The sequence below is a fragment of the Ooceraea biroi genome, chromosome 9 (assembly GCF_003672135.1).
Source record: "Ooceraea biroi isolate clonal line C1 chromosome 9, Obir_v5.4, whole genome shotgun sequence".
NCBI lineage: Eukaryota > Metazoa > Arthropoda > Insecta > Hymenoptera > Formicidae > Ooceraea > Ooceraea biroi.
Window position 1 is genome coordinate 13,032,784 of NC_039514.1, and position 21,936 is coordinate 13,054,719.

The 21,936-nt window shown below is 41.0% G+C and overlaps 1 protein-coding gene across 6 annotated transcripts; it reads left to right on the forward strand.

Moving 5' to 3' along the window:
- The first annotated feature begins 1,178 nt into the window (after positions 1–1,178).
- LOC105277361 (lethal(2) giant larvae protein homolog 1) lies at positions 1,179–21,319 on the forward strand. Of its 6 annotated transcripts, none has more exons than XM_011335649.3 (16): positions 1,179–1,863; positions 8,153–8,250; positions 10,802–10,892; positions 13,326–13,567; positions 13,819–13,957; positions 14,564–14,778; positions 14,868–15,156; positions 15,241–16,000; positions 16,208–16,367; positions 16,453–16,595; positions 16,669–17,185; positions 17,259–17,542; positions 17,847–17,982; positions 18,247–18,464; positions 18,847–18,929; positions 19,255–21,319. In XM_011335649.3, exons 1-16 carry the CDS (start codon positions 1,780–1,782, stop codon positions 19,363–19,365), a joined length of 3,570 nt encoding a protein of 1,189 aa, XP_011333951.2. In that variant the 5' UTR covers positions 1,179–1,779; the 3' UTR covers positions 19,366–21,319. The 6 variants fall into 6 exon arrangements, with proteins under 6 accessions (XP_011333951.2, XP_011333952.2, XP_026828182.1 ...); XM_011335650.3 differs by having other exon boundaries at positions 18,265–18,464; XM_026972381.1 differs by having other exon boundaries at positions 14,591–14,778; positions 18,265–18,464.
- The last annotated feature ends 617 nt before the right edge of the window (positions 21,320–21,936 follow it).

A 21,936-nucleotide genomic window follows, 5' to 3' on the forward strand; every position in this document is an offset into this window, starting at 1 on the left:
AAATATCTGATCTTTCAAAATTTTCCAGAAAACTCCATCATCCAGCTCCTTTCGTACATCAAATATAAGTGCAGTGAGATTTATGAGTCATGCGCACTTCTTCACAAATCACGAATGAAACATTAAAGAGCGATTTGGGAGTCGTAAACGTCACGCAGGAAATTGCGGAACTCGGCTGCGTGACGTCCTGTTACATGCTCGGAATGAATATAACGCGAGCGTGTGTTTCACGCGTATCCGCACGGATATATAAGTATAGGTGTCTGATGCGATAGAAACTGATTGCTGCACTTGGGCCGATCGGGACGTGCCAACCGCAGGCCGTCATGCGTGCACGAAATTTAACGTAGCCGTTGTATCACTACTACTTACATTTCATTTACCAGATTATGATGACACAGCACAGAAGATTATATCGGGAATTATTTTGCACGCGATGTCATTATGTCAATAGTAACGATCATCTTTATCGTCTCTTATAAACACGTTACATATTCTCACGACAGGGATTCTTGCGATTCGTCCTTGTCGAAGAAAAAAAAACAAATTCTCGGCGCCAATGGAGTCGCCGTGGATATTTGAATGTTCCAATATGGCGTGCGCAAAAACCCGCACACACTTGTGAGCGAAAACGCACATAGTCGCGTAATCGCAAAGTTATGCGTAAAGAGACGCATCATGCGTCATGGATATATCAATCGAACGATCACAAATACAGCAATAACGCATTTTCTCGAACGTGCGTGCGTGTCGCTAGCGCTAGCGAACCGTTGGCATTTCTTACAAAACGAGCGTCGTCCACCTACCGGAGTGACATTATACGTCGCGCGTGCTCCGTCGCTTGGCGGGATCAGTCGTCGGAAAATCCCGAGGACGCGCGTCCGCGGAGCAAATGTCCCATGGAGTCGCCGGGCGCGAAGGTCTCGAGGGAAACGAGCGATTCGAACGGTCTCGACGTCGCGCGCGGTCGGCGCGGCTCGCGCGCGCGAACCGAGGTCATTGCACGTTCGGACGCACCCGTCGGGCGCCGATTCAAACGGTGCCGAGTGACGGCCGAGCGTGACCGAGCGCGGCCGAACGCGGCCGAGCGTGCGCACTCGGGGGACTCGGCGGAGCCGAGAGGTCGACGCGACGAGAGACGCGACGACCAGCGACGCGGAGTGATCGCGCGCCCTCGTGCCTGTACGTTTCGGTGGTTTTACGTCCCGCGGCCACCGCCGCCGGTATCGGATCGTTCCGACGCGCGCGATCACAAAGCCAGAAGCGAGGCGCACCCGTGGCGGAGCGGAACCGCGTATTCCCGGCGAGACACGCGCGAGACGGCTGACACATCGTTGATCCCTCGGGCGCGTCGAGTCGCCGGAGTCGCCGCCGCGAGTGTGCGGTGAGGCAAACGGTAGGAGCGAGGGGATCAGCGGACACGGCGGCGAGGGAACGAGGGAGACGACACGCGAAGAGACGAGGAGACCGGGAGCACTGACGTGTGCGGGCGTGTATCGGACGGCGTTCCGCGCGCGCGCGCGCGCGCCATCGAGAAGTAAAGCAGCACCGCGTCGAGCGAGCGGATGAAACGCGCGTCGCCGGCATCCAGCGACGTTCATTCAAGAATGCATTAATTACGCGCGGTCCGGTGATCGTCGACCAACCGTGCGTGCAGTCCTGCGTGACGTGCGACGAACGATACTCCGGTGCTTCGCGGGAAAGAGAGAGAAAGAGAGAGGGAGAGAGCGAAAGAAAGAGTGTGTTCAACATCGAACCGGACTAACGGCGAGAATCGAGATGCTCAAGTTCATCAGGGGGAAGGGCCAACAGCCCACGGCTGAGCGGCAGAAGCTGCAGAAAGACCTCTTCGCTTTTCGAAAGGTGAGTGAGCGAGCGAGGGAGAGACAGGGGGAGAGAGAACGAGAAAAAGAGAGAGAGAGAGGTGTTCGCACTCGGCGAGAGAAGGTTCTCGCCCACATTCGGCGCAAAGTACGTATGGGTGCGGGGCGAACGCCGAGGGCGATGTTGCCAGGTTCCAATTTGATCAGAGCGATTCGAGGCGAGGAAGGGAAGACCGCGGATGAATGAATTATTCGGTTCATGAAGGATCTGGAAAGCCTGCGAGAGCGGCGGAGATCACGTGCGTCTGCCCGAAAAGAACGTTTACCACGCAGAAGACGTCACCGGGGAGAGGAGAGAAACACCGCCTTGACATTTCCGGAATGAAGCGTTTCTAGAACGACGCGAGTCTCGCTCGCTTCCCAGACCTTGTTATTGATGCCTTGTTGAATTTGTTGAAGCCGTCTCAAGCTTGAAGTCTCTGGCGGCACCAACCGGCCGAAACGAGACGGCGAAGGACAGGTTCGAACGATTCGCTTCGTCCGAGAGTATCGGGTTACTCGTGTTTGTACCGATGGTGGTATCTTTTTATCGTCCGCCTCTCGGTGCTCTCCTCTCTGCTCGTTTCTACATGTTACAGGACTCATTTGTCCGCTTACGGCGGCAATGCGACAATTCTGACGGTGTAACGCGACAAGCTCGTCTGCGAAAAACGTTTCTCTAATTTTTGAATCCTAATTTCTTGAGATTTTTCTATCGTAAGGTTTTCAGTGCAGATGCCTATTACACGCATAGATTGCCGCGACGCATCGTATATCGGCGAGCATGGCTTTGCGACTGCAGGAATCATGCGCGAAGAATACTATACAGGATGTGCTGGAATTTATAAGAAGCGATTGCAACGTTTTGCGCAATTGGGAATGAATTTCTCCCTCATTTCTTTTGATTTCGAGTGAAGGTTTGTGTAACTAATTCCTAACGTCACTAACGCGTCGTTCGTGTCTATAACGTTGAACGAACAACGCGCCAAAGTAATTCTGTTTTTATGATACGTGTACGACGAGTTATTCTATAAAGGCATTTTATGCTTTAACTATGCACAGAGAAAGAGAGAGAGAGAAGCATTCAGCCATCTGCTGCGCTTGTCAAGGCTCGTAGAGGCCCCGAACGTATATCTCGTCGCGATAAACGAACATTCGGGCAACGAGTTTGTTTTTGCGAGCTCGATCTCAGTGCAGGTATATTTGCGAGACAATATTTGCTCAATAACGCCGCAAACGGTCAATCACGTGTAAAGGCATTCGCATTTTTGCAGTATTCTGCATCGGTTCGTTAATTCGCGTTATTTATTCGCTAACGTCGCTCGGATCCTGCGCATCGACCGCGAATATTCGCGCATCGATCGTGAATGGCCGTGTTCGGTAAGGACTGCACTTCAAAGTCGACGGCATTATCTGATGTATCAGAATGCATTCGCTTGCTTACACGAAATGCCATGAATTTCTGCGACTCTTGAAAGATCTCAGGAAAAGATATCAGAATTTCCGAACAAATGAAGTATTTATACATTAAAACAGTCAAAAAGAAAATTCAAACTATCAAATGTTTCTACCTTCGATATGATACAGTGAACTTGAAACAGCTAGTGTTAAGATTGTGCTAATTAAAAGCAGGTAGTACATTTCGCCTTTAGAAATAAAGTGGACACAATTACGCAATATACGGAATCAACTCCAGGAACCAGTTTTTTGGACATAGCCTATTTATGGAAACTTTACGAATTTTTCATTCTATGGTTGTCTGACGAACACAAAACTAAAATATTTTTAAGTACAAGTAAAAATTCAACTGTTTTTTAGAACGTTGTGTCAAAAATTTTTTGTCTTTTTATACAAAAGAAACTACAGCGCTAGGTGTGTGCAAAATCAAATTCTCAATAAATAGCAGATCATGTATCATGATGCCAATTACGTAAAGTCAACTCCTACACTGATAGATAGTCAGGATAGTTAACAAGCAAAAGTTATTTCAATAAAAAGCGTAGAATCTCCGCAAGAGGACTAGTAACAAAATTCGATTCGACTTCTGAGGAATTTGCTTCCGCTTGGCCAATCGGTTATCTGTGGACAACATGAAGCAACGGAAGGATGGCCATTAGTTGAGACGCGTTAGGTAATACATAAGTGAAGCAGACGACAATAATCGCTCGAGTGTTGCGCAATCGTGATCTTTGTTGAATGCGACATTCTTTTTTCGCGGTGAATTTATTAGACACATCCAATGCAGTTCTTTGTCACGCTAATGCTTCGCCAAGAGGAACGTGGCTTGGATAATTAGATGCACGCACAAATCCCGAAAGCCCCGGCGACAGATAATTTTCTACCGATGCGTCCGTGCAATCTGCAGGAAATGTCGAATCCTCTTATCAGTCGTGCGACTGGGAATGGCTTTCCGAGCAAATTACATGGCATCAACAAGTCGATATCGCACCTCCAACAACAGACGAAATGTTACAAGTACAAAATCGTCATTATTCGGACAGACAGTGTCGAACTTAAATCTATGAATGTTTGAAATCTATTAACGAAAAGAAGAAGCAAGCATTTTATTGACACGATATGTTTTGGAGTTTGAAATATATCCTCATATATATAATATCCAATCTGATATGAGCATAATTAATGACAATTTAATACGACGACAATTAGGGAATTAATCAAAGATTATTTTGATTGATTTTTTAAAAAGATTTAAATTCTTTTGCAATTATATTTCGAAGAAAATATTGCTCATCTCTTGATATTGAATTATCGTATATTCATATCGGTTGTGTAGAATATATAAACATTAGCAATAGATTTAAACGATGCTCGATGCCCCAAGATGTAGTGATACCTTCTGTTGTCAGAGTATCCTTGGCGATTATATTGTTTCGACTTGTCTGTCTGATGCGACGACGACATACTGCGTCGGGTGCATTATCGTGAAACCCTATAGCGATTTAATTCCCTGCACTGTGGATTCTCGAAGAAGTTCCACGAAGTACACCGTGGCGAAAATGGTGAGTGGAAATCCAGGTCGCGGTGGACAAACGCGGATTTATGCATCCAAGAGTCGGCACTTGCCGTTATTATTGTTACTTTTCCCTGCACTATTATCGTAAAATACTGGTATTTCATACTCGGACCTGATCGTAACGAGAGAGGCACCACGTTCCAGAAAGCCTTTTTCTACCAATTTCTCTGGTCTTGACACACTTTAAGTGGACAATCGATGCATCCAATTCACTCTACTCACTTGGAATGCTGGTTATAGTTTAATATTTGTCGTTTGGTAAATTTCAATGAGAAAAGACAACATTTTGCAGGTAGTATCTTTAATGATTATTTATTTGTACGAAGCCTTTGTACATTATTCAAAGACTCGTTCCTTAATCTAAAAATCAGACAGTGTTTCATATTATTTGGTTGAACTTTATCGTTGTATAGCTAGAAAGAAACGATCCGCAATACTGTTAACACACCTTATGGCAGTTAGTCATGTTAAACACTTAACGTGACACGATTCCTGGAGTACTCGATTTATCTTATTCTACGCTTAATTCTTTGATAGCCCGACATCGAACAAGAAACTTCAATATATCATACAGAAAACAGATAGCGGATGATTATATCGACATTACGTGCAAACAAAATATGATAAGATGCCTGGACCTTCCCTTTTTTGTATTTGCTTGAGCGCGTGCTCGTAAGTATAATGTTGAATCGATACTGTACTTGGCGTACGTTGATATTTGTCCAATCCTCAAATATGTATCTTGTTTAATTCGACAAACATAATACTTTTTTCCCCTAACGGGAATCAATTTTTAATTAGCGCGGGAAGAAAGATCGAGACCGACTTTTGCTTCCCACAATCTGACGTAAACCTGTTGTTTGGGCTTTACGACGATTGGACAACAAGCTGCGAAACGGACGCAGTTCACTCACCTTGATATTTGTCTGAACGATTTTTTCGCAGCATGCAAATGACTCGAATAGCTCGAGAACCAGGGACGTAAATAGCATCCATTCATTGCTACACGCTCATGCTATTTGGAGGAGGAGGAGGAGGAGGAGAAGAAGCAGAAGAACGGAGGAACTGGTAGAAAATGTAGCGAAAAAGAAGAAACCTTGTACCTTGGAGAAACACTCGCCGACAATTCGCGTATCTTGCGTGTTGCGGATACAACGATTATGAACCGTATCTTCGTTCCACGTTGGAGTTCGTAAACAACTTGTCAATATCTCGCGACCGGTACCAAGTTGTCCCCGCGTCTCCACCTTCGAAAGGGATATTGCATCGAAGTGCAGATAAACTTTTTAACAAATCACATTGAAACTTAAAAAAAAATACTTGATACATTCGCGCTGATCTTTAGCGCAATAGTGATTAACGCGGTTCGCAAGAATTGAGAAGAATAAAAATCTTCAAAATGAGAATATCAAGTATTTGAGTTAATTTCTCTATTAAGACAAGGTTAGATCTTCATTGCAACTAAATCCTTTAATTAGGACTGCCTCTAAACTATTCTACAAAAGTTTCATTGTACATTTTGCGTGAAAGAGCGCGGGGGACACGCTCTCTTTGTACGAACGAAGAGCAGCGGCGTTTCGCCTTAACTCCCGTGATCGCGCTCAGCGAACTTGCAGGCAGTGACACCTTTTCTCATGGAAATCGTACGAGCCAAGGTCCAACGGGATCACCCGTTTTTTCTAATCGCACTACGACAAGAAAGAGAAAGTTCTGGTTGATGTGTATCGACAGGACGAGGACGGGATCCGCAGCGGGGGATCGTTTTTGCCTTCTAAAACGTGAGAATCTTGCACCCAGGTAAAAAATTTTTTCCTTCGTTCCGCACATTTCTCCCGACTGACCACCTGTTCGCAGAATGGATTTCAGTTTGCAAGGACGCCGGTTCAGAGTAAAGTTCTGGTGACGATGGTGATTATGAAGCAATATTAAACGATGGCGTTGTTTACTACGCTTAACTAATGCCACTTAATAATTCTAAATTGGATTACTACATCTCGGAGGCAGAGAGACAATCAGGAAAAATCATTCAAGGAATCTTGTGCAATGAAGCTTAAAGTTGGGAAATCAACGCGCCTTGCGCTGTCCGTGCACGTTTAAATAGAAACGTCCAGAAGATGTTTGTATCCCGTGATTCCCGCAGGAGTACATAATTGGCCGTGAGAAGGAACGAAAATAAATGAGTGAGAGGCGGAGTCGGTTTTACTGGCATCGCGTAATGACGATGTTTCATCGATACCGCTCGAGCGGAGCTTTATTAATCGCCGCTCTCGCTTTTTGAAGGCACGTTCGCCACAACCGGATCCCGTACATCGCCTCTCGTACGCTTTTGACGTACGGACGCGCTCGATAAGCCACGCTCGATTAACGGACACCGTCAAAATCTGACTCATCGTGCAAGACACTCGTGCTGACTAACTCGCTGCGATTTTCGTCTATCGATATTATAATACCTTAAATAGGCGTCTCAGTACTCTTTAATGGTATTGTTAATTGTTTATTAACTGAATTAAGTAAGTGAAGATATCAGGTCATCTCATAGATAATTTGTATGCAGTTTGTATGTAGTTTTTTATTTTAATGAATTATTAAAACTACAAACTTTTTTTTTTAATTAGAAATTGTCTGAGAGATGGGACAAAATTATAATAAGTAATGATCAATACATAATTAAAAATAATAATTAAAAAAAAATGTAATCAATATTTTACACTAAAAGTTAACTTCAAGAAACGACGTCACTTAAGGGATGACATAATAGCTAGAAATAGTTGACAGTAGACATCTACATTTACTTTGAAACTTGTAAAGAAAAGGAAAATTCCGATGGACGCGATAGCAAGATATGATAGCAAACATTTAGATTAGAAAATGGAATTAAACACGCAGGGAATGACTGTGAATTAATCTGCGCACTATTAACTCGCGGAGTGGATACTTATTTCTTAGTTACTGTAATTGAGTGCTAATGCATTCCATTCACTCGCGACATTCGTGAATATATTCGATATTTTATGTTCGGTATTAAGAAATAGTTCACTGTTATCTGATAGTTGTAGGACATTTCAAATGGAATTTAATGGAATCTAATTATGAAACTACTATAAGAAATTCCCGAATAACGAAACCTTTTTCTGATCTTAAACGGCGAAACGCATAACGAGCACTAGCGCACACGAGCAAGCGTAAAAACAAGTTTACGGTGTCAGGAAACTGATCGAAATCGGCATCACTAACGGTTCGCTCTTATTCGTTGCAGACGGTGCAGCATGGTTTCCCAAACAAGCCAACCGCTCTTGCCTGGGATCCGAGCCTGCGGTTGATGATCATCGGCACGGCATCCGGCGCCATCAAGGTGTATCCTTTTGCTTTTCTTGCTACGTCCTTCTTGGCTACGTCTACCTCGCGTTCTTTTCGTTTGGTATTTATAATCTGGTCCCGAGGCAACCACCAGGGCGCAATGTGTGACGTACGTATCGATCTATTAATCCCCGAGAAGTTCCATTCGTCAAGGAGGAAGAAAGATAGTAATTCAAACTTGATTATTAAGTTAAGATGATAAATCAACAAGCGTGTACATGTTCGTTACAAAAATTTAGAAAAAATCTTTTGTCTTGGAAATTGTTCTATTAAATCTGGATATGCGACACCACTTTGATTTAAAAAAAGTATTTCAAGCTTTTATTTAGTTACAAACTGCCAAACAGAAAATTAATATTCTTTTAAATTGAAAACCATTTCTGTTAGAAATACTGTTTGCCTGTTAATACTTTTTATGGTTTTCTTATTGCCGCAATAGGAAAATCTGTCTCTTATAGCGTCGCATACGATCGCTTAACAAAGACTTCATAAATCTGTCGCGATGTGTTTTATAAACATGCATGCTGATTGGAGCGGACCATTATTGGAATAACATTAAATCAAGCACTTTACCATTCGCGTAGAGCAATCCTGTGTTGCGTGAACACAGTCGCTCTTATAACGAGGAGATCTAAGTTCGAGTCTCTCAGTCTTTCAAATTTTTATCAAGTTCCTAGAAAAGTGGGTCAGTCAATGGCATTGAGCTCGTTCTTTAATTAGGAGCAACCGTGTTTGCATAATGCAGGATTCGGTCGGGACATCGATTGTTTCGTTCGCGAAAGTGTCTGCGTGGTGCAGCAGTTCAATTTGATTGACCAATTTTATGACCTGTTTGTTTCGGGAACGCTGTATTTCGCAATCGTCAAAATTGCTGATCGTCGAACAATGAATGACGGATGTTTTCGGACGGTTTGCAAAATCACTGAGAAAAAGGTCAGCGTGAATTGCATCGTGATACTTCATTGCTCTCGTTTCGCGAGTTTGTATTGCCACTTTACCTAATTCATAAGCGCACGTGATCCAATTATCGATCCAATAAAACATTTCTTCCAGCATTTGTATTTAAACTGGAAAACTACATCGATTAGGACCGTAGTACGAATTTGTCGTCAATTTGCAACTTGGCACCAATAGTAGATATGAATGCATTGATACTCAAAAGTAAATTTTCTTTATCAGAAAAAAAAAATGAAAAAGCTCTTTATCAGAATTACTAAATTAATTATATTTTATTATTATATAAGGATTTTTATAATTTATGTCCATAATTTTCTCCGCATTTTATGCTAAAAATTTATTATTTTTTAGAAAATGAATGTTCTAAAAATTTCTGTATAGTGATAAAGCAAAATCGAAAGTGCATTGTGATTTAACGTTAAAAAGATACATGGAGGAATGTACGATTCGCCACGGATTATCTCTTAGACTGTGGAAATTTACACGCGTTTTTATTTCGCCCATAGACAGCACTAAGCGGAATGTTAGATGTGACGAAATGATCAACACGTCAGCGAGTTGGCAATTTAATGCCGGTTTTCAGTACCGTAACACGCGTGCACACACATGTATGTATAGAAGTCGGCAGATGCTTCCAAGGACTACGTAATCGTCAGATAATCGTCATTATTTCACAATAGATACACGTATGGATTATCTGCGCGGCACACCTTATCGTCGTCCGTTGTCGGGGAAAATCCGGCTACCTATGTATTTCGCGATACTGCGGCGTTTAATTCGGCATGTAAGCGTACATACGTCAACTATATTTGAACCTAATCACCGCGCTCTCGAAGTTTTTCCTGCTACGTGAAGTAGCTCGTACCACTGATACACACTTTATCCAGTTTCCATTTTTAGATATGATGACTTTTCACGAACCAGTCTAGGAAAGAAAGAGCGTTTGCACTCCGTTGTGGCCCCTGTAATGGACTTAAAAAGATTTTTGGCGAGAAATGGGCACGAGATTGCTTCAGTCAGAAAGCGGACAAGTCTTGCTTGTAAGTTCTACCGTCGCGGACGCAGAACATATCGATCGACGTATAAAAGTAGGTGACATTCGTGCCGAACAGAACGCTGCGTAACGCTAGAGCGTCAACTTCAAAACCAGAAACTTCAATTAAATGAATATTTTAAGGATTCAGTGAAATCATTATGTCAAACTTGAATCCCTTGAGAAAATAAACTAAGAATAGGGAATTTAAACTCTCAAATTGATTTTATTTCGGCATTATTCGAAACAATTTGCAGCTGTGCAACCACACATTATGCAATCCCGTGGCATAAGTTATCTCGTTTCATCCATCGAGAAACTCCGCAGAATTTGCATATTGCGCGATAATGTTCGCGCTTACATATATTTAGCAACTTCTTTCCCCGAGTGTGATCCTTGCGCTGTCAGCACGTTAAATCTGTCCCGAATTTGTAGTCCGAATCCTCGTTTCTACAACCTTTGCGTATCGCATCTCCCATGTGCTAGTACTTTGCACCTTTATGCAATTTCACATAATCTTGTTTTTCTTTATTTGAAATTCCTTAACTCAAGCATCAGTTTTGGAAGGCCAGGCGTAGAGTTTTATGGACAACACTCTGTCGAGAGCGGTGAGAATGCTGTCACGAAGATCATCGCATTGCTTAACGAGGTAAGATGATTGATCATCACAATGTAAGATTTTTAAATCTTCAGTCAAGAGTACAATGAAAGAACTTAGAAAGAGTTTTGATTATGCATGATCGTATCAAACGTTTAGTCTCGTTTTAAATCGTCATCGATAACTATTGCTACAAGAAACATTTTGAAATGAATTTAATTTAATCGTTTCACATAAAATTATTTATTTTCCTAAATTAATTTATGTATTTGTAATCTCTCTTCTCTAAAAAAAATATAAATTCTTATATAACGGTAGTTTAAATTAAGATGGAGATTTTTGTAAAATGCGATTTGAAAGTTAGGTAGACCTATTATTATACAATTTATATAGCGTATTTGACGCAATCAGACGTTTATGAACCGTTTCATCGTATTTTATTGATCGATGATCGATTATATTATCCATATTTACAGTCGAAGTAATGTACGTACGTTACTTATGTTCCGGCTCATGTAGGAAACTGTCGAGGCGTTAATTCGTGATAGTAGTTTCGTAGGATCGCATGGATCACACCGAGTAACGTGACACCATGTTCCGCTTATACGGTTGCCGGCACGTTGCATAATCCCATGCGACACCGTACAATGTGCTCGTGCACGCGTGCACGGATAAGTAATACACGGAGTGCAACGACATTACAACAGTGCGTCGCAATTAATGTCGCGGAATGCAATCAAGTCGCAGCGTAAAACACAGACAACGATGAGAGGAATTCTCTTCACACTTCCGAAACATTCAATTGTTTGAGCGATCATCTATCCGAAAATTTATCACGCGAAAATCTATCTATCGAATTTATATACGATGTAACGATATAGAAACTTTATTTTTGAAATATAGTATGCTAGGCGCACTGGAATATATTTCTGTATAATACAGGAATTCGGATGTAAAATTGTTTTTGTTGTATAACATACCGATGTTAGTGTCAACTGATTTTGTATTTATGGATCAATTTGAATACCGAACACGTTTTTACAATTAATTAACAATACGTGTTAACAATTTAGTACTTTTCGGTGATGCTTAACGAAAGTGTTATAAAAATTGATTGTTACAAGTAATCGATTGATACAAGCGGTTACTTAAAACATTTCAGGCAAATTCAATAATTTTGAAAATTTATCTAACTGATAATTTATTGGAGACACATATATCATATTTTATAGTATCTGAACCAGGTGTGGCCCGTTAATTGAATCGTGTCTTTGTCCATGTGATTGCACAACGACGTAAGCATGAACGTTCGTTATCACGATAAGCAGTTTCGAGCAAATCTTGGGCCCGATAAGATAGTAGGCTGGCCTATGATAGAGATCATATCCACGTTTCTATCAAATTTCATATTCAACCTCCTATTTATTTTTATACAGGTTTTCCAAAATAAGATATTTAAATATCTTAATTTCTGTTTCGCAATCAAAAAGCTTTTTGTCAAACGGGAAGAAATTATCGCTCGGTAAGCGACAAATAATCTCAAGCCTGAAGAAATTTACTCGTTGCAAAAAAAATGTTTGTTTTCTTAGATTGCAGTATCGTAATACGAACGAAAGTAAACGACACGTAATGCAGACTCTTTGATGATAAGCGCATTTGGCGAGCGGAATGATATCGGAAACGAATGATTTTCCATCAAGATTTTCCGTCAAGATTCAATCGATATACTTTTATGAATTTAAGTCTGCATTTTTCATAAAATTCAACAATTATTTTATGCAATAATCTTGATAAAAATTTTGCTATCGAATTTGCTAAGAACTTGCGAAAAGAGGTAACACAAATCTGTGGATCATATATGATTCAATACTCTAAATATAGATATTGTTATCGAATGTTGATGGTTTTCGTTCTTCCTGAGCTACTAAAGTTTTGGCGGTTATAAACAGACGTGAAAATTGACTGCAAACATATTCAACCTTGTGTTTCCTGTGAGTTTTCGCATTATGCACTGCTGGCTATTGAATAAAAAGGGATACGAGAATTTATCCGTGAGAAGTCACGAGAAATTGCGCAAGCATTTTCTCCCTGTAATAATGATAGGAGAGGGCAGCAACCGCCTTTACTAATCTTTATTGCCAGGCGCTTTATTACTTCCACCGTATCAGCAACATACGCAGATGTATTAACGTGAGAAATACTGTTAATACCTCCTATTGCATAAAATATTTAGTAAAAATAATAATAAAGTATTAGTACAAATAAGAATAAAAATAAGTAAAAAATTGCAATACAGATTTTTGAAATATGTTTACTTATTAAAAAGTTTTCGTGAATGCTAGAGTGCAAAATACTTGAAAATGCTTGATACACGATATAGGAATATGATAGTTACAGCATGCAATGCGAGATACTATTTCATTTGAAAACAGATTTTCTGATCAGTTTCGTGATTTTCTGATCAATTTGCCATTAAAATTACAGGGTCGCGTGGTGTCCTTATGCGATGACAATTCGCTCCACTTATGGGAAATCAACGAAAGTTCTGTGGTGGAAACGAAATCGGTATCGCTGGAAGGCAAATTGAAGAAGATTTCCGCAATGTGCCTTGAGTCAAGCGGGGAACATCTTTTGCTAGGAACGGAAGGCGGTAACATCTACTTGTTAAACCTGAAGACTTTCGTCATGCCGGACAATATTATCTATCAGGACGTCGTGATGCAGAAGTAAGCGATTAGATTAGATGTCGTACATCATTTCCTTGAACATTAATTTTTATCTTTCATGCACTGTGGCGAAAAGCCGACGAGACTCGGAAAATTTATCGCGATTTTGTATAAAAAAGTATGGTAATAAACTGCAAAGTTTTATGATAACTTTCTTTATTAGAAAAATAGTTTTTAAGAGTCTGTTAGAAGAAAATTAGTCAAATTATTAACTCAAATTATTAACATTATTAACTATTTTTATTGTTCAGTGTTCCGGAAGATTACAAGAAGAATCCAGGCGCGGTTGAAGCTATAGCTGAACAACCAGGACATCCGGACAATATCCTGATTGGTTACAATCGGGGTTTGATGGTGCTGTGGAACAAAGCTACTCCAGGAGCTCAACAGGTAAGCGCTATATTCGTTCGTGTGCTTTTATACACGATTACACTTTGGCAAACGCAATATTCATGCTTACATGCTTCGAAACACTATGGTACATACTGGGTCAATGTTTAACCCTGCTAGCCCGTTTGTTCCGATGTATTTAAGTGAATTGTGATTTTAATAAACAAATTTCTTCGTTTTTTATACTTTGTAAATGCATATATTAAAATAGAAAATTAGTAATTTCATAAAATTGCATAAAAATATAGAAAATATGAGTAATTGATTCAAACCTAGGAGTTCTGTAGCTTTTATTTTTTCCTCGTAAAAGTTTAAATCTAATCTATATATATATATACACACACACATCTATTTCCTTGAAGTGTTATCTTAGAAAATTACTCATTAATTTACATGCAGAAAAATGTGGAATTGATTAGTTACTGTAAAAATGTCTATCTAAAACTATAATACAAAAACCTGTCATACGTACTTTAAGAAATGAAAATTCATATAAGCGGAACCGAATGGAACAGCAGGATTAAGAACGAATTATATGAGATGGTATCGCTCGTTCTGATTGTCGTTTGTGTCTTTGGTGGTCTTTGATGGGACGTGTACGCGCAGCTGATGGGTTTGTTTTCGCGTGCGCAGACATTCGTCTCCACGCAACAGCTGGAGTCGGTCCACTGGATCTCGGAGAACCGCTTTGTCTCGTCTCATAACGACGGTTCCTACGCATTTTGGAGCCCGGGTAGCGACGCCGTGCCGGACCCCACGACACTTTACGGGCCGTTCCCGTGCAAAGCTGTTACCAAAATTCTCGTGTATCCCACTGCGGAGTAAGTCATTTTAGAATAATCTAATAAAATTGTCAGTCTTTTATCATCTAAAATCTTTCACGAGTCTAATTGAACTTTGCACTTTACAGACATGGCGAACTTGTTCTGTTCTCCGGTGGTATGCAACGCGCCAATTATGGGGAACGGCATACAATTACCGTCATGACCAAGGAAAAGCATCTGGTCTTTGACTTTACTTCTAAAGTCATCGATTTCTTCACCGTTTTCCCTAAGCAGGAAGAAGGGAACGATGAGAACCCCGTCGGTCCAGAAGCGCTTATAGTGTTAGCTGAGGAAGAATTGGTAGCAATTGATTTGACTAATCCTGAATGGAAGATGATGGCTCTGCCCTATTTGGTATCTCTTCACGCGAGTGCAGTGAGTATCGAAAAATTAAGACAAAATTAAGACGGTCTGATTGCATCAATAGAAGCATGTTAGACTAATCATTCCACATTACAGGTGACCTGTTCTCAACACGTGCCTAACGTTCCCGAGGAACTGTGGGAAGCGATTATCGCAGCGGGTAAAGCCCAAACAGAACATCTTTACTCGGACACGGCTTGGCCGATCGACGGTGGTATCATTCTCTGCCAGAAACCGGCAAATCCCGACAAGTCAAAGAGCAGAGAACTGTTGCTTACGGGACATGAGGACGGCACCGTAAGGTTTTGGAATGCATCCGATGTTGCCTTGACTCCGTTATATAAATACAATTCATCGCTCCTGTTCACCGGCGAGCACTTGGACGTTTTGGAAAAGCCACCGGAAGATGACGAGAACGAATGGCCGCCGTTCAAGAAGGTCGGAATCTTTGATCCGTACTCAGATGATCCGCGACTTGCCGTGAAGAAGATTCTGCTCTGTCCGTTATCGTCGACACTCGTGGTGGCCGGTACAGCCGGCTATATCATCACTGCCACAATTTCCTCGGAGCCAGTTAATAAGGAGATCAAAGCAGTAACGATGAACATCGTCAACGATCGTGACGGATTTGTATGGAAGGGCCACGATCACCTGACGCCGAGGACAACAAGTATATCGCATGCAGTCGGATTTCAACCTCAGAGTCTCCTTCAGTTGTATCCACCGGCCGCCGTCACGGCTCTAGCATTGCACAGCGAATGGGGATTACTTGCTGCCGGCACAGCACACGGACTCGCGGTCTTTGATTACACCAGGGCAAAAGCTGTCAGTGTCAAGTGCACGCTTAACCCAAATGGTACGTAAAACTTCAAAATGAGATGTAGAAATGTTTTGCTTTACGCAGCATAACAAATACTTTTATCTAACGAAATATATACCAGCAAATTAAAATCAAAATTAAATCTGGAAAACGAAAAAATTAGACATTTAGATAAATATCAAAAATCTCTTTGTAGATTGATACATTAATATATGAATATTATACCATTCTGATGTTTTATAGATCTCTCGGGTGCGGGCGATACGCCCATCTCGCGGCGGAAGTCATTCAAGAAATCCCTTAGGGAATCCTTCAGGAGATTAAGAAAGGGACGCTCGCAGCGTCGAGCGAATACTAACAGTCCTACCCGAAATACTACTGTACCAGAGAAAAAGAAAGACAGGTATGTTCGATTAAATCGACATAAACGAAAAGGACAATTGTCAGCAGAGATTGCTATGAATATAATTGTCAAATTTTAATCCTAGCACTGCTTCTTCGCCGAGTGGTGATCTATCGCCAACGGTGGATGTAAAGCCGGTGGAGAGACAAGTGGAAGCGAGGCCTGTTGACGACGCTCTAGGCTCCATGGTTCGGTGTTTGTACTTTGCGAGAAGTTACATCATTAGCCGTAAGCAAATTATCTTTTAGCAAATACAAAATATTACGCAACGGCGATAATTACTCGAGACATCTATTCGCAGTACAAAATACAACACCTACGCTCTGGGCGGGCACCAACAACGGTACGGTCTACGTTTTCACGTTGGCTATACCGGCCGGCGTGAGAAGAACAGAAGAGGACGTCAACTGCACACTGGGCAAGGAAATACAGCTGAAGCATCGAGCGCCCGTGATTGCAATCACGATTTTAGATGGATCCAGCGTGCCGTTACCAGAACCCTACGAGGCCGAGAAGGGTGTGGCACCTGGGCCAGACATGACCTCTCCACATAGAGTGGTAATTGCCAGCGAGGAACAGTTCAAGATCTTTAATTTGCCCTCTCTGAAACCGTATTGCAAGTACAAACTGACCGCTCACGAAGGATCCAGGGTGCGAAAAACCGGCTTTGCTAAGTTTTCATGTCTCGTCGAGCCAGCGGGGACCCATGAGGAAACGTGCTTGCTCTGCTTGACGAACCTTGGCGATTGCTTGGTGCTGAGCATACCGGAACTGAGGAGACAATTAAATGCCGCCGCGATCAAGAGAGAGGACATTAAGTTAGTAGATTGTGTATTTCGTATCTGTCATCGATAGTTCAAAAGTCTAACGTATCTTTTTATCTTTTATTAGCGGTATCTCTTCCTTAACATTCACGAAAGCCGGCGAAGCGCTGTATCTTCACTCGAGTTCGGAACTTCAGCGAATTTCCCTGTCGGCAACGAAAGTGACGAAAGCGCATTGCGCCCTCAATTTACCGCCCCATGCTAGATCGTACGCGGAGAACGCTGCTAACGAGGTAGCGCAGGAGGAGGGTGTTGTTGAAGGCGCGCCCAAAGCTGAGGGAGATACGCAAGGAAACCAACCACCGACTGCAGCAAACCGAGTTATCACGGAAAATGGCGTAGTGGGTGCCAGTGAGTATGCCGCTCTTCCTCCGTGAATCTTTAGACCCTTCTCACGCGGATAATCTAACGAGACATACATACTCACACATTGCAATAGAATACATCACCGGCTTCTATGCAAACGCTAAATATGTGTAATCGCTTGGTATATTTCGTATAACCCGCATATACATTTGTGTGCTTGGGCACGTCATGTCCCCGATTACAATCGATCCATTTGTCCCGTTTGCTACCCCGTGTCAATTAACAAGATTAGGGAATGTTGTTCATAATAGTGGCGTTTTGTGTCGATTCCTCAACGCATGTCTTTTAGCTGGGGAGGAAGAGTCTCCGAAAGAACCATCGCTGCGACCGGCTACGAGTAGTATAGACGTAAATGGGGAGGATGACCGTCAGGATTTGAGTTCCATCGGCGACATTACGATCGACAGTGTTAAAGATCATTTGCTGTAAGTTGAGTTTAACGAACATCTGCGACGTTTCAATTCTACCTTGTTGCGCTTGACTCGCTTATATGAATTTGCGATCAATTTCATTTAAACAATTTGTGTGAATAACTTATAATTTTTTATTCCCGTTACCTCATGGAATACACGTGTATTTGTACATCTTTAGGTAGTACCTATATTTATAAGCATGGCTCGATAAGTTATATTATGTTGCCGCTGCGTTTGACTAATGTGTGCACGGTGTACTTGCCATTTTTTTGGCAGTAACAGTTCACTTTTCAGAAACGCCACGTCTTCCGAAGATCTGCACAATCGTTTGGCAGGGCTTAAGATGGAAGTCACCTCACGAACTTCCGAGATAGCCACGCAGAATCAATCGTTAGTGGTGAAAACTACTACGGTGGTTACACAAACTACGAATAGCACAACCGCTAACGGCGAGGTCGAGACGAGTCAAGCGAATGAAACGCAACAAATGAACAGTGAGTTGCAATTGCAATCGATCTAAATCAAAGTGATTTTATTCCAATTAAATCATCTGATCATTAGACTCTGATTGGCGATTCCTAAAAAAATTCTCGCAAACGATTTTGTTTTCATATTGTCGTAACAGCTTGTAAGGTTCTTTAATGCGTGATTACTCGAGTATTTTCTAGGTTTCACTGACTTTTCAGGTTCGCTAATCTCGACATACTCGATGGATCACGATTCACGCTAGCGTTTACATTATACAATTAATCGGAATTTTTCATCTTCATTCCTCCGAAGCTTCAATAATCTACGTTTCGTTCTCGCCATCCCTACGTTATTCGTATCTGTTATTTTATTATTGTTTTGTTCGTGGTGTTTGTTTTTATTGCGCAGGCACCACAGTAGAGCGAGAGATACGCAGCGGTATCGAGACAACGACGACACACGCTACCATCACTCTACCCCCGAACGTCGAGGTCAGCAAACGGCACTGTGTCATATTATAATTAATGGGTGTCGGCCGTTACCTCGATATTAACTATGTTGGCGCTTTGACCTTTTTACCTTGTCGTGTGCCATTAAGAGATTGATCTCCCGCTGCTGATTGCACTAGCTTTTAATTACGTTCTAATTCTATTCGTTCATTGCCCGCTGCTCCCCCTTCATGCGATACTCATTAACAAAACCGACTAACAACACTATACTAACGTAGATATAAGGAATCGAATTACTAACCGAATTTTATTGCTCTTATGCTATTTGTTATCAAAAGATAATCAATAAACGTTTAAATGTTTACAGATTAGTGCTGCGGATTTGGCCAATTTGGAGGTCACTACAACTACGGTCACTACTACTACAGAAAGGTCCAAGGCGCCGTTGGCCAGGCCAGAAGAAGAAGTTGGCTCGTAGGCCTGTTCCACGTCGTTTCTCCACACTGACCACATGCATCGATTTCGCGCTCCGCATAACGGTGCCGTCAATAATTAGTTACTCTTACTTAATAGATAAATACTTGTACACATGCGGCGATATAGATAGGATTTATATACGGTAGACTTTTTTAAGGAATTTAGATTTCTATGTGCAGCATTTTAGCAACGTTAATCACACGAGCGGCGAGTGATTAACTTTTAATATGAATCCTTTTTGCATTTCACATTGACATCTATCATTGCATTCTTACTTGAAAGTATTCTAAGCGAATGACACTCGGAATTGGCGGAGAGTCAATGATTTCTAACGAAAGTAGGCCTAGAGAATGTTTTATTTATCGCATGACGCAAGAGATAGGAATTCTCGTTGTGATTTCTTTACAAGTGAAATTTTAAGATATTAATTATTAGTTAAACACGATTATCTTTCTAACCGATAAATCGAAACGAGTAAGAGTTTTACAAGTTACTGTATATCAAAGTATTACTATTTACAATAAACTCGAAAGAAATTTTAATCACAAAAATTAACACATTTTTGACCAATTTAATTTAATAACGATTTTTAAAGAAAGAAAAAGACACTATTGTGCACTCAGTATAATCTTGCAAAAATTTAAAAAAATCGCAGTTTACAGATCAAAAAGACGACAATGATGAAACATCACAAAACACGAATTACGGTATGTATTTTTAACTATTAAAGATACACGCGACTTAAGCCATCCGCAGTATTCGAGATGTTTCGAGCGTCTCGCGGACGGTAATGTGGCATGCGACACGAAGACGCTCCAAACAATAAGAAAGATAGCTACTTAAGTAGATTACATATTTTACGAACAAGCAAGGAGATTAAACGTGGCAAATTTAAGAGGAAACATCTGTTGATGGTCATGACGTAGAGAGAGCGCGTTGAAGATATATTTTTTATCGATGTTGCTTAATCATTAAGTTTCCAGTCTCTTCGCTTTTTCGCGACTCGAGGAACATGCAGCCGAGATTACGAAATCTCGGAAGCGCGCTTAACGTGCTACGATACCGACATAGTTACTTTATTGTTGCATTTATCTGCAGTCTTCTTTCTTTTTAGACCGAATAATCGCATGGATAGTTTTTAGCGATGAGCGAATTATTACGTACAACGTTTTATGCCGATATATTTCATCAGCTTGGTTTAACAATGCAGGAGTGTGTGTACCGGTTATACTAAATATTTTATGATTTTGATCTCATGGTAGAATTCTCATAGCAGTGATTTTTGTTCACGTTACATCCAGAAATCGCATTTTCTCGCAGCGATGCGTCGATAATCCTACAATATTGTACAAAACCGGATCCCTGCGAAACTGAAGTACAACAAATTGACGGAGGTATTGTGCCCGTTTTATCAATTTTATATTCATTAATTTCGTCGTTAATAATATGAAAAATTTTGAAAATTTTAACCGACGAACATTTTAAAGTAAGCATGTATTGGCGATAATATCAATTATTCTTAATGCGACGTGGGGTCGTTGTAGATAAGTTCTAATCTCGTCTAGTTTCATAATTATTTTTATTCGCGATTATACATTTACATTTGAAGCATAATGCCACTTAGTAGTATATATTTTAAATTTGTACACTTAAAAAAAGGAACAGATTTTTGTAAACGATAAAGCAGATTATAACTTGTCGCAATTGTAAAACGTCAACGGTATTCATTGAATTGAATCAAGTCCGAGTTTACCGAATCATGTACAGTATGTGCACTCGCAACATTGTACATTGTTTTTTACTTTGATAAACTATTTGTATAGTGTACACAAAGTGAAACTGATGAGAAACACTGCCCCTAAAAACTTCTTTCCTATCGACATTGTTAAATACCGATTGTAACATGTCTCATATATTGAATGCCTATTGCAAAGAAATATATATAAGCAATTATATTGATGTATATTGTATTTCGAATTGCACTGCATCGTGCGCTTTCCCAAATCACCTCAATTCAATTTCCTTTCTTTCTACACACTTTACGATATATTATCCAGAATAAAGCTGTCATCATACAAAAAGAGATCGATAAAGATGTTTAATTAGCGGGAAGTTATTCAATATTATTTTCTATCGCTACGCACTTGCTATCTCTATTGTTGACTACGTTGTCTCACTCTCGCTCGCTCGCGTGTCCCGCTCTCTCGCACGCGCGTTTGTTCGTTCGCTAATTTATCGATGTTTAATTAGTCTTATTAAATTTTTTATTAATCTGAGGTGGACGCTCACAGAATTGCAATGGTTTTATGTGTAGCACCACCGATACTCTACATAGATTGCGGGAATAATCATCGCGTCATCGAATACTATGGCAAGGACCATTGCTAGTGTGAGAGCGAGTGAGACGAAGAGAATAATGCTGTATTCGCGAAGGGAGTAAGAGAAAGAGTGATTATTTCTTGGAATCGCGACACTGCTACGGTGAAATAGAAATCGAACTACTACTATAGGATTGGTAATTAATTAACGAACGTGTAACTAACGGGCAATTACGCTATAACTATTGAAGCTC

Bases quoted from the DNA above. Each gene is read 5' to 3' on its own strand.
- LOC105277361 (XM_011335649.3), top strand. From the start codon at position 1,780: ATGCTCAAGTTCATCAGGGGGAAGGGCCAACAGCCCACGGCTGAGCGG. The intron at 16,596-16,668 runs GTAAGCAAATTA...ATCTATTCGCAG, and splicing joins GAGAAGTTACATCATTAGCC to TACAAAATACAACACCTACG. The intron at 17,186-17,258 runs GTTAGTAGATTG...ATCTTTTATTAG, and splicing joins ATCAAGAGAGAGGACATTAA to CGGTATCTCTTCCTTAACAT.